Raw genomic sequence first — 13319 nt, 5'->3', positions numbered from 1 at the left:
ACGCTCTGTGTAAAATCCTAACGTATTACCACTGACTCAAATCTTTATTACGAATTCCTGTAAACTGGGTGAAACAAGAGACGGAGAAAAGACAACCAGTCCAGTATCGATAGCGCGCATAGACAAAAAGGCGCAAACTACCCTTTTTACCTGTTCAGTAAAAACCAGTAATAAACTGTGTTTGCAAGGTCCACCGCGACAAAATAAAAGTACCGGATCCTGTAGTGAAAGATCTAATCAGCAAAAAAATTGTAAAGCAAATAATCTAAAAAAAAAAAAGAGCAAGGCTGACCGTGAAATCAGCCTTGTTCTTTTTTTTTTTTTTTTTTTTAATTATTTCCCTTTTTAACTGTCCGATTAGTCTTGTATTTAGTTTCACGTTTTATTCAATATTGCTGATCTACATCCTTGCATTATTCAAGAGCCGGGTTTTTTTGGTCTGAAAACGGGTATGAATTGTAGAGGCCGGGTTTCAAAAAGGGTACCACAGAATTACACATTTTAGTCTGAAATAGGGCCAGGAACAGTATCTAGGTTAGTTTAGTTAGGGATAATTTTGGTTATATTTTATCTTTTATCTCTTTATAATCTTTGCTGAAGGATTTACCGTGTATAAATAAGTTACCAACCAACAGAGCCACGCACCCCCCCCCCCCCTCTCCCCCCTCGGTCCCTTAGATGCCACAGTAATAACACTAGAAGATAAAAACAGAACATTTCAACAAGCTGAGTCAAGGTGTTTCAGTAAAGTGATTTTTTATCGCGTCTTGTCATCATGCAGGGTATCATTGATTTAGGTCCTGACCTTTCGCATGTCCACCATTTAACAAACTCTGCTTGTCAATCAACGCGACTTAACAGAATGTCAATCGCGTGCCGCTAACTAATGATTTGCAGTATTTTCGTGCGTGATGGAAATTTTAAACTGAAACAGGTGGACTCGATTGATAACATTGTACGAACTTCAGCGGTAAATGTCAAATGAATATCAGCTGATAAACGCAAAGGCGGTTTACTTTGCTTAACCCGTTTTTGTCGGTCAATGTTAGAGATGTTACCCATGGATCAAGGAAACAGTCAATTAATTAAAAAGCAATATAAAATTTAACACGAGCTCTTAAAACAACGAAGGGGAACACCCAGCCAAGAAATTAAGAAATCTTGAGGAATGTTAAAAGAAGGGGAGTCGATAGGGAGAGGTTTCACTGTTTGGTTTAGTTAACAACTTGATTTGACGGATAGACTTATGGTGTTACGGGTATTTTTCAGAAAAAAGAAGACCTCACTCAGTTTAGGAAATATCGCAGCCTTTGTAGCCGTGAAGTAAATCACATAGGTGTTGAACACCTGATGTTCTTTCGAACAATAAATGAGCTTCAGATTGCAAAGGGGCGGATAATATCTTAAGCATTTCCTCCATTTGCTAAGTTTACGCAAGTGAAATTGAGTAGTCGAAATACTATTGGTTGCGGGTCTTGTATGAAAAATGTCTTTCATTAAAAGCTCTTGAGTTCTGTCTGTATCTGAACGAGTCAAGATCTGCGCGCTATAAACATAATGTTCCTTGAAGAAGATCTGGTCCAGTTGATGTAAAAAAAAAAGATCTCGGAAGGTAACAGGGCACCTAAAGCACCGTTTTCAAGAACTAGTTCCGGTGCTAGTCCTTCAAGCTCCTTCAAGAAGGCGCAAGCCATTTCCTGAGTTTGCGTTTTGAAGAATCTTTAGAGCTAATTCCGTTTTCTTGGGGCCTGGGTTAAAAACAATAGCCCCGACAGTGGTCGTAGTCGCCTACGAGAGGTTCCAACCATACAGAATCAGCCGCTGCCATGCCCCGCCCTACCACTTGAACAACGCCGAGCCACACTCCAAAGCGGACATAAGTCTTATCTCCCTGGAGCATGGAATTACTGCCCACGAAAAGTAACATCTTATTGTAAGGCTAGAGAGGCCTATCTGATAGAGGAAAAAAGTTGCATTGACAACACGAGCAGTAAACAGTGATCCGCATCGACAATATCGTTAATCATAACTGCTTACTGAATTTTCCATATCGCAACCAAGCCACGAGTCCTTATAACGTGGCCAAAGGTTTGAAATCTGTGGACAAAACTGCGTATAGAATTACCCTTCAGCAATAGCTACTTTGCTTCAGCCTGCTATTGTTTATCAGGGTACACAACGCGAGTGAACATTAAAGGAAAATACCGAGCATGATTTCCCGGTCGTTTTACGGCCTTTTGAAGGCAAATTTGTGTGATTCGCTAAAACGGTTTGAAGACTTTGGATTCTTAAGCTTAACATTTAAATCACAGAAAATTTAGGGAAAGGAAAGAAACTTATTCCCCCAATTTCCAATTTGCTGTGGCTATCTATGACTAGCTGGCCTTTTGCCGTAGTTTAAGCCGGCTAACACTTGTTTCCGTATCTCAAACTGACTTTGGACACCTTATAAGGTTTACAAAATCTCGTATTCCTTATCGGCACACACTACTGATGACAGGGGAACATAATCCCATCTATTGGGCATAGCGACATACTTGCCCGTCCGAAAACTAACAGAGGAGCAAAAAACTAAGTTCGAGGTCACATTTCGCTAAAGAAAACGCTAGTTTTTCTGAGGTCGTTATGTCTTCCGAACAGATATTCTACGAAACGAACCGTGGTGTGTCTTCTGTTTATGCTGCACAAGGTGTCTCTAACTTTGAACTGAGAGTGAAACCGTTCAAATAAAAGCTATGTATAGAGCTGTACTTTCCGGTGATGCTGGGCAAGATGGTTTTAACTTTTGAGTCTGTGTGTGAAATCCTACGTCCGACCATTCAAATGAAAGCTACTGAGCAGTACTTTCCAGTGATGCTGTTTATTACAGCTGTTTACAAGGCGGTTGTAGGTTTTGCGTCTGTGTATGAAATCCTAAGGTGTGACCATTCAAATAAAACCTAATTAGCAGTGTCTTCCTTTGGTGCTATTATTTATGCTGTACAGAATGCAGACTGAGGTGGTTCTGTGGATGTTGAAAGTCCTGAAGTTTGCCATTCAAACGGAAGGTTATTGAGCAGTGGAGGTGCTTTTTTTAACGCTGTACAGTGCTGTGAATGAAAATCAAAATCCTGACCTTTTCATCATATCTTCAATGGTGATTTTAATGGTAATGCTAATGTATTTATATACCGCACATATCACATATAGTAGTCTCATAGAGGTTTACAATGCTTCTGTGGGGTGAGATCGGACGTCAGCATGTAAAGGGACTCTAAAGGCGCCACTGGCGGCCGCTGTCAGTCCAAAATTTTATCTCACCCACCCACCCAATCTACGCATGAATGTGAAAGACAGATGCTTTTTTTTAGATCTAAGTCTTGAGACCGTGGATAAAATCCTAAAGTGCGATTACTCAAATGAAAGCTATTGAAGAACAGTACAAGCTGCGGTTATAATTTGTCATCCACTGACGTGTTGGTTGACGGTCCGTGGATGAAATCCTAAAATATGTCTTGCTCAAGTAAAAGCTATTGAGTAGGAGGTATCCCGTGGTTCTCTTCGCCTTTCATTTTCCTCTAAGTAGAAATTATCGAAGAAATTTATTAAATCGGTTCCCTGAGAGACTTAAGAAATGACGGATAATCAGTGAGTAAAGGTGCTGGGAAAAGCTGGATTTAAACAGGTGGCAAGTTTCTAGGCAAAGGAAGTGGAAATGATACTTACTGTGCTGCTGATAACACATGTAAAGAGTGATGTGACCAAGCAGGCGGTACTAACTGGTGTAGTAAGCGAGAACTCAGCCGGCCGTCTTCTAAATTGACGCGCAAGCTACTGAATGTCTTTTATCCAGGCAGTGCTGCCGGCTTTCAGTATTTAACATTGGAGTTTTTTTTATTTATACTTGATAAAGAAAAGTTTAAGACTGCTTAAGCTGAATTTGATGTTACATCAAGGTAAAAACGCGAAAATGCTACGTTTACTGTCGACGACAACGTACGGTGCCGGCACTAAAAGAGAATAAGATTGACCATATGGCGCTAGAAATTAAATTTCGCTTCTGAAATCTTCAAAAGACGCAAGACGTCTGCAACACTTCTACCGAAACATGATTAAACCTTACAAACGTACAAAACAAAATTAACATCTTGAAAAGGCGAAAGTCCAAAATATAAATTGTACAATAACCTAGGTGGAAATCATCATGGTCGTCAAAATTATTCGAAAGCGTTTGACAATAGCCAGCCACTAACACTGACTTGGTAATAGGTTTTACATCTCTAAACCATGTTTCTAAACTAACCCACGTCCGTATGGACTTTGTTTAGACAAGGAGGCCCTAAAATTTTGTTTTACTCTCAGGGAGAGAAGCAGTCATTTCAGTTTGTGTGGAAGTTCTATTGTTTTTGTGGTCTAATGCGTATCTATGTACATGTACCAACTCTTTTTGAGTTGTGCGATCAACATATGTTATCTGTAGTAAACTGGTCGCCCGCGGTCCATTTTGCACTGCGGTTTGTCCCCAAAAGGCAGGTGTCCATTTTAGCAGGTGTTTTTTTCAAATTAGCATTTTGAACCAAAGCTGTAGTGGAGAGTTTAACACCGCACACAAACCAACGCAAAAAGAACTAGTTCATGAGAAATTTTTTTTTTCTAGATCAAAAATTTGTTTCAATAGTAAACCTTGATTGAAAATCATAATTTCGATGTCCTTTCAACATTATATTAGAGTCCAGTTTAGGAAAAAGTGTGAACTTCCCAGATGCTAAAATCCCCTTACATGTAATAAAGCGATTAGCGCAAAGCTAGTTAACAAATTTTTACCATTTTGGTGTCTTTTTGCGAAGGAAGAGCGCCAGACACGGCTTTTATTAAAAACCATGGTCTCGCCATAGAGACTTCAAACAAGAAACGAAAAAACTGTCGGCATTATTGAATAATTCACTTTGTGAAATTAAATTTCTGCGGAAGAGCACTTTCGGAAAATCTGAACCCGACACTTTTGAAATCGCTGTGCCGCGGCGCGGGTGTTTTCCCCGACTTTTAGGAGCCAACGGCTCTGATGGAAATCTGTGGTTTGCGATTTTCGCGCTCGGATGGAGCAGATGGCTGTTTTTAAGAGAATTCGCTTTGCAACTTTTTGTCGCGATCAAGGCAAATATCACTCCGTTGCCACGAGAACAGAGCGAACAGAGAGCAGCTCACAGCTCATTAGAATATTCGCTAACTGTTGGGTATTGTTTGGAAAAGCCGTATGTAAATAAACACTCACAAATGGGAGTGTTTTGACATGTCTCAGTGACAACAACATAGGGTTTATCACGAGATAAAGTAAATCTCGGCACAAAGGTTTTTCCGTTCCGATCGGGAGCCTCGAAGCCGCCTTTAACGCAGATATAGATCAACATGTACAAAGCCAGCATAAAAATGTCCTCAACAGTTCGGAAATGTCTGTAATCCAATATTCTCAAAACAGAGACGAGATAACATGCCGCTGTTTCCTTTGGTACATCATCGATCGCTGGTTTGACTTGAGACACACACGCGTGGTTCGGTCTTCCGAGACAAGTTGGCGCTCTTTGACTTCTGAAAGCAGTCAAAAGGAACAATAGCCACAAAAGATGTTCAAATTGCGCGATTTTTCCGAGTTTACATAATCCCGGCGGAACAATACCGTGTTGAAAGTTTGGCTCGCGCCCACAAAAGCTCTCAATGTCATTGGCCTTTGTCACAGTCCTGTCAAATTTGAACTGTCAATTCGCTGTGACAGGCGGAGTCAAATGATATCAAAAGCGGAGCGCGTAAATGTGTTGTCTCTCAACAAGCTAATTGACGTATACCATGGCGAACTGAGTGCTTTCTGAGTCGCGCGCTTTCGTCCGTCACTTTGCATTCCGTGCTGCAAACCATATGCAAATTTTGACCGCGGAATAAAGTAGAGCGTCACTGTTTAGAAAATCCACATTCCCTCCTCTCGGATTCATTTTACCGTCCCGTTCGGCAGCTGGTAAAGTCAAACGTACCTCCCACCGGGCACGTAGAAGAGTTACTCGCATAAATTTCACGCGCGGTACCCTGTACTTTACATAAACGTACACACAGCCTTAGCGGAAAGAGAGCGGAGTTGGTAAGCGACGCAGAATTGTCTGGATGAAGGCGCAGATTTGCAACATGGTTCAACAATGCGCAGGATGCGAGCTGCCTATTTCGGACAAATTCCTGCTCAAAGTTTTGGATCGAGTATGGCATGTTAAATGTGTCCGCTGTCATGACTGCAAAAGCGCACTCACCAACAAGTGCTTCTCCCGAGAAGGGAAGCTGTTTTGTAAGAACGACTTTTACAGGTAAACTACTCACAATCGGTCGACAATCCTAAAACCGCCTACTTATTTACTGCCTTGTCAGCGTTTCCCCGGAACGAGTTAATTCGATCACGTTGAATTGAACCTTTTAACGTACATTTTTATTTTCAAATTCTCAGGCGTTATGGGACGAAATGCGCTGGCTGCTGTCTAGGGATCTCGCCAAACGACATGGTACGGAGAGCCAAACACTTGGTGTTTCACGTTAAATGTTTCAATTGTTCCACCTGCAACCGGCAAATCTTGACCGGCGATGAACTGTATTACGTGGGGGATAGTAAATTCGTTTGTAAGGAAGACTACTATCAAACGCGCTTACCAAGCAAGTCAGGTGAGTCCGTAGAAAAGGAATTGCTTTGTTTATTAATACACAAACGGCTATTTAATCTTAATAGATCTAATTTTTGTGTTGCGTGTGTGTGTGTTACATTGTTTCACAGACTCTGACTCCGAGGAAAAAGATCTAAGCTATGGTTTAGACGAGGACTTGGACATCGCGCTTGGGACGAAACGCCGGGGCCCACGAACCACGATAAAAGCCAAGCAACTAGAGGCTCTCAAAGCAACATTTGCCGCGACGCCGAAACCTTCACGAAATATCCGCGAAAAATTAGCTCAGGAGACAGGCTTGAACATGCGAGTCATTCAGGTATGGTTCCAGAATAGAAGATCGAAAGAAAGAAGACTCAAGCAGCAAGGAGTTACTCAACCGAATGCCACGAGCCGTGCGGTAAGATCAGGCAGACGATCAAGAAGAGCGCGCGGAGAAAACCTAGGAAACGGAGGGGCACCAAACAAGGAACAGTCAATCAACACATCACATATAAATTACGCAGGTAGGCTACACAAACTTGTGTTTACTCTCCTACTTTGCTCACGTTTTCTTCCAGAGATTTTTCCATCTCCGTCCCAACTCTTTTATCTGCGCGGTCGAAGCGCGCATGTTCGTCGTGTGACATGCGGGGAATATATCAGCAAGTTTTTAAATGGGAAGCACTCGAGAACATGTTTAAGAAGCACTCGAAAGCTCTTCAATTTGATAGCATTAACAGCGCTTGACATTTTCTCCCCCTTGCCTGAAGCTGTAAAAGCTTGATCAGTTGCCCATAGAGATGGAAAAATTTACAAAGAACGCTTTAAGTGGTCGCTCTAAATGCGCGCAAACTGAAAGCATTCTAACCGCACTACACGAAGCACTCATGTTCCACCACATCACTTAGTGGTTATCGCAAACGAATTTTTTTCCAAAAAATCTGGCAAGTTACCAAAAGATACTTAAAATCACGAATTTGAATAATTCCTCTTTCAACCTCCTATTGTTTGATATAGACATTATTCAACCATTTTGGCTGTCGTACATTTTTAGCACATTTATGAGAATCAACAGCTGTGGCAATAGCCTTTCGTGCGGATGGCTGCAAGTTCGACATAAAAGTGTTCATGCTAAAAATAGCCGATGGTAGGAACCATGCGATGCAATATACTGAGACATTTAATATGGACTGGCAGGAAATGGGCAAATGGAAATACTCTTTATCACGAGTCTTGTTTTAGCGATAAAGGATTTACCGGGGAGAAATTCGCTGCAATTTACTTCCTCAAGATATTTAACGTCTCAATTGACTCATTGCTTTAAAGCTTTCGCAAGACTCACTACTATACAGTCGAGGCGGAAATAGTCTCCTAGCATTTCGTGATTTTAGCCATATGATGTAGTCGTACAGATTTCGTGTTTCTGAATTGAGAAACGAAATGCCTACTGTTTTGACGATGTGTTCACCCTTTAATAATTCAAAGGGTTTGTCGTTTGGCTTTTAGAAGTCAAAAACTAAAACCTTGCAACATACTCAGTTGTTTCACGACTAAACGGCAATTGAAAACTGATTTTCTACGAAGATAGCTTTCTTTGATTTTTACAAAAAGATTTCTGCAAGCATAATTAACAAAATTGCAGAGTTCAAGTAAACTGTTTTACTTTAATTTAACTTAGGACTGGCAAGGCATTAAATTTTCCAAGAACAAAATCGTTTTTAAAGGGAAAACGGCGTTAAGTCCCCGTCAAAAATTGCACTCGATAGAAGCAGAATTGCATTTACGTTTCTCCAAGAGCTAAGCTTTTAAATAGAACGAAACAGAATACTGACTGACACCTAGAGCTAAGAAGCATCTATGAAGAGCTTTTGGACAAGGCGTGAACACCTTGTCAACTTTCTTAAGCGAAAGTCGTGCAGTATGTCAGTTTCTCTTTTAGTTCAAGATGTGTTAAATGAATTCGCTTAAACTTCCAATATTTTTCACTGATAGAATTGTAAAACTACCAAAGAAACGCCGGTTGCTTCGAGACTGCGTTCATAAATTTAGAAAATTTTACTTGCCGTCTACGCATTGTATATTTCAAAGACCAGAATATATTTTAAGAGCTTTTGTATATCAAAACTGGTAGATAGGATTTTAAAAAAATCACCCGTATTTTTTCTCTCGACATTGTGTTCTTCGTTGAGACAAGATCAATAAACGCCGCAGCAGATCCGGCAATGAGATTCCGCCTCCTTTGCTTACTAATGGCATAACATCATTCTTTAAGATATAGGCCTTCCTTGGTTGAACACTATCTTTTTTAACCACAATGAGGTTGTTTACAAAATATAATTCAGGAAAGCCCCCAAAGTAGGCTGAGTAGTCGGATTCTAATACAAAGATAAGGGATTGAAAACATGGGCTTTAAGACTGCGATATATCTTACTAGATATTTGTTCTGTTTCTTACTGTGTTGTGTATTTCTTTCACTCACTCAGCTTCACAAAATGCACACTTTACCACAGCGGCGTTTGATGATTTTTACATGAAGGGCGATCCTGGCTTGCCGAGCGAAGTGTCGACTTCTTTGGACAATTCTCAAATGCTTCAAAATACGGGATTTAACAACCAGGGAATTCTGCCCCCGAATGCTGTGAACGATGGAAGCGGAGGGCTACAAATTAGCAACTGTGTTGTTGGGCAACATACGAATGGTGTAATTTATGAAACAACAGCCAGGAGACAACATAACACAATGCCATCTTCCGCAGAGGTCTGGTGAAAAAAAAAATGGAAGCTTTGCTGTATATCTATTATCTAAACAGATCAGAAATGAAAAGGAATTATTTAACGGATATATGAAACAAAGTCCGCGAACAAATGGCTTGCTCCGCTGGCAGCGTCAATAAAGAGCCTAGAAAATGATTTTAATCCACTCCTGAGCCGATAAGAGTAAAATGTACCCCAAAGAATACTTTGATTATCTTGTTTAGAGACAAGCCAAATGCCTGGCTGAACGTAGACTAAGAAAAAGAAAACCTAGTTATCACTTTATCAGTAAGTACCGCTCGCAAACTCGACTGGCCATTAGAAAGATTAAAGGGATAAAAGCGTATAGTACCCTGAGGCCATTCATTAGCCGGAGAGGAGCTTTTGGCGGAATCAGTTGTATAGAGAAAATTAAAAATTATGGCAACTTAACAGACGAAACTCGTTCTAACATAAAGCGTTTTGAGAGGTAAATGAAACTTATATAATAGTCCGCTTGACGAAGCATCTGTATGAATTTGTAAATGCTTTAAAAGAATATTTTATAGTGTTCTTGTGTGGCGTACTGGGTGTTGAAAATACTAAAGAGTTGTACTTGCCGCCAGCCAACTAGACAACCTATCTCGACAATCGCTAATATGGTTGGAGAGATGGAAAAAAAAATTTAGTCACTTTGGTGTGACTGTTACGGGAGAAAATATTAATCATAGCTAGCTCGTTCTTGAGTCTTGTGATTTTAATTCACGAAATAAAATAGCCTTATAACAGGTGGATATGATGTGTGTTTACTCTCGGCCTTTAGATAACTGTTTACGCTTTGTTGCTTCTTAGCTTCGAAAAATTGTCTGAAAAATTGATAATTATTTCTTTTGCATTTGCTTGGATTTTTCATATTTTCTAGAGCACCTGTCTCAGAATCTTTTCACTGTCGACCCATACCAAGTCAAAGCAACTTTCGTTTACCCATAAAAGACTTGGCACTCTTCAAATTCCCTTTGTTTACCGCTTCTTGTTCCCTGATTAAGAAATGAATTGCTATAGTTCTCTGTTAAAGTGGTACGGTCAAAAGCGCCTTGGGAGCCCAAAGCTTAGTAGTATGCATGAAAACTTTACTATTCTCCCGCAAGATTGATTACAAAAACAAGAAAGCCAAAACAAGACCCAGAGACGGAACCTCTTTGAAAAGATCTTAGCAGGCGGGCGACAGAAAGGGCAAAACACATGGACCTTACGAAACGACCACCCAATGTTTTGCCAAACAGGCTCCGGTTTTATTCTTTTAAAAGGCCAAACTAGCTCATGATTTATTCACAAGACACAACTGAGGCTTTTTGAAGCAAGACTCTTGAGTTGGCCATGCCAGCAGGAGACTGATTACTCCTTGTTCACAGCACAGCCATGCTTTCAGCAGCTTTTGTTTCAACGCGACAAAATCCCGCCTTCAAGCGTTCAGGCGCAGGAATCAGCACGGCGCGCTGCGAACCTTTTTCAGTTTCTCATGCACGTTTTCGTTAAAAAATTTCGCCCTTTAAAAGTTCAAATCTGTTAAAAGCTATGGGTTTGGCCCATGCGGATCAACAGGAAATTCAATAAATCGCTTCTAATTGGTTGTAATTTTTCAAAAACGAGAGGTGAAATTTATGTACATATTTAGTCTGCCCCCAGGCGCTAGTCGCGATCCTCTCAACTGTATATATATATAGCATTTTCTTTGCAAATGGACAGTTGTTCTGATGGGAGAAGCCGTGCCCTTGATTAAATTTAGTTAGAAAGCACATATTTTCAACTGCCAAATTGTAGCCGAAATTTTAACGCGCTTCTCAGCTGACCTTGAATTTTTTTCTGTTGTTTTTTAGATTAGCATCGTAAACATTGTCGTGGAGTCTGCCTCCAGCAAGATGTCTTCCCTTCAGTAAGCGTCCGGTTGATTTTTTTCTCGTGGCTATTAAGAGATCGGTCGCATTTTAACAACAAAAAGCTGCTAATGCTCAATTTTGGGCATTAAGTGCACGTCGGGCCTAAAGAAGAGAGCAAACCTTTTAAATTGAAATAATTTCTGCTACAAATATCAAGGCAACTTTTCAAACTAAATACTCTCTTTTTATGTGTCACTTCCGTTTCTGCTAAAAGGGTTGTGTGTCACTGATGGACAATTACAGTGCAAACAGGCTTTTCTCTTTTTAATTGCGAAAAAGCAGGGTGAATATTCGGAATATTAAACATTTCTTTGCATAAGGCGGTTTGTTTGGTCGTGTCGGATAACCTTAAGTGTTTTCTAATCAAAAGCTCTCGAGGGATATAATTAGTACGTCCTTTTGCTCTTAAAAGCTTTAAAAGGCAGTCTAAGTCTTAACTTATATACGGCCAAACATGTGATGCCATTTCAACCACCAAACTGTTGATGAAGCGGAATCTTAACCGATGAAGCCATTTCACAAATAAACTAAAATACCTGGAAGGCATATGCGTCTGTTTTAAACTTGTTGATTTTTGGAGCTTTAATCTTTTTTGTGCAATACAAACTTGCACGCTTGAATAGGCCAACTGAGTGGTGTTATATCAAACTTGTCCACTTCGTAAACGGCTTTTAAAACTCTGAAATTCTATATACTCATTTCCGACAGGACAAGATAAATTGAATTGTATATGAAGCTAAGTCATTAACAAGAATTCACGACAACTTGTCAGTAATAAATTTATGCCATTTGTTGAAAAATGTGCAAATTGACTAACAGGTGAAGTCCGTTCTAGTACATTCTAGCGCTGAGTAGACTAAAATGCGATACGAATATTATTTTTCCTTTTTTGAACAACTTTTCTGAAAGGCTTTATTTTAGGTTATTGAGTTGAAAAGGTTCACTTGAGTTAATGTCTTGTTTAGCATAATCGGTTGCCAACCGTAGCCACGGTCTTCGCTGAATACAACACATTACACATGTTCGCCTTTTAAACCACATTCGCTCGTCTGGAGCCAGTGGAAATACAACTGCTATCGTTTGTACATCTCAGGTGTCGGTCTGAGTGAAAACTAGGGAAAAGAAAAGAGCTCAAAAAAAGTTAATTGAGGCTTTTAGCAATTTTTCACGAGCCCGTCAAAGACAAAGACGAGTTAAGTGTTGCCTCTCTGCAACCAAACGTAACCATGTGTGAAGACTGAAAGGCTTCAACTGACAAGAAATTCAGCCCCTTAATTTATGGTTTTAACATACACGGTAGAAGTAACAAACTAATAAAGTCTTCCGCTAAAACAATTTTAAACTTCATGATATTTTCGAGAGACGAAAAAAAGGGACTAAAGTTGGAGACAAAAGGCTCGAAAGAAAGGAATAATTGTTGATTTTGTTAAATCAACTGTGGAAGACCGAACAAAGGCAATCGTCAGTAGCAACAAGCTACCACAGCAAACACGTCGATAATCTTTGTCATGTTTTCATGGCTGTTGACTTTTTCAGGCCCAAACAAGAGACGGAAACTTTGAGTTGACTCGTTTAACACGCATTCAAACGAGCTAATCTTTATTTTATGACCGTTACTTACGGCTAAGTTCTGATGGGTGAACGGTAAGAAAGCTTCAGTCACTCATCCATGATCTCGGTATAAATATTGCGATGTTTAAGGTGGTTCTAACTTTTGAGTCTGAGGATGAAATTTTGAAGTGTGAAATGCAAATGAAAGCTACTGAGCAGTACTTTCCTTTCGTACCGTTTACTACGCCCTACAAAGTGTGGAAGAAATGCAACTAGATTGATGCAATTTGATTCAAATGAAAGCGATTGAGCAAAAAATTCCCGTGGAACTGTTTATTACATATGCTTACACAAGGTGGTTCTAACTTATGAGTCTATGATGATTTTCTAAACGGTAACCAACGAAACGAAAGCTACTGAGCTGGACTTTCATGTGGTGCTGTTT

The 13319-nt window shown here is 40.0% G+C and overlaps 1 protein-coding gene across 1 annotated transcript; it reads left to right on the top strand.

The window, feature by feature from the left end:
• Positions 1-4711: 4711 nt before the first annotated feature.
• On the top strand, positions 4712-10180 carry LOC146452775 (LIM/homeobox protein Lhx5-like). Its single transcript, XM_085097727.1, has 4 exons — positions 4712-6323; positions 6461-6672; positions 6782-7177; positions 9137-10180. Exons 1-4 carry the CDS (start codon positions 6130-6132, stop codon positions 9418-9420), a joined length of 1086 nt encoding a protein of 361 aa, XP_084953853.1. The 5' UTR covers positions 4712-6129; the 3' UTR covers positions 9421-10180.
• The last annotated feature ends 3139 nt before the right edge of the window (positions 10181-13319 follow it).

This window comes from Pavona decussata, unplaced genomic scaffold (assembly GCF_977016875.1).
Source record: "Pavona decussata unplaced genomic scaffold, jaPavDecu1.1 SCAFFOLD_366, whole genome shotgun sequence".
In the NCBI taxonomy this organism is placed as follows: Eukaryota; Metazoa; Cnidaria; class Anthozoa; order Scleractinia; family Agariciidae; genus Pavona; species Pavona decussata.
This window is presented reverse-complemented; position numbering and strand designations above follow the sequence as displayed.

Excerpts from the sequence above, each read along its gene's own strand:
- LOC146452775 (XM_085097727.1), top strand. The coding sequence starts at position 6,130 with ATGAAGGCGCAGATTTGCAACATGGTTCAACAATGCGCAGGATGCGAG. Across the intron at positions 6,673-6,781 it reads GCGCTTACCAAGCAAGTCAG|ACTCTGACTCCGAGGAAAAA; the intron begins GTGAGTCCGTAG and ends ATTGTTTCACAG. Across the intron at positions 7,178-9,136 it reads ATCACATATAAATTACGCAG|CTTCACAAAATGCACACTTT; the intron begins GTAGGCTACACA and ends TCACTCACTCAG.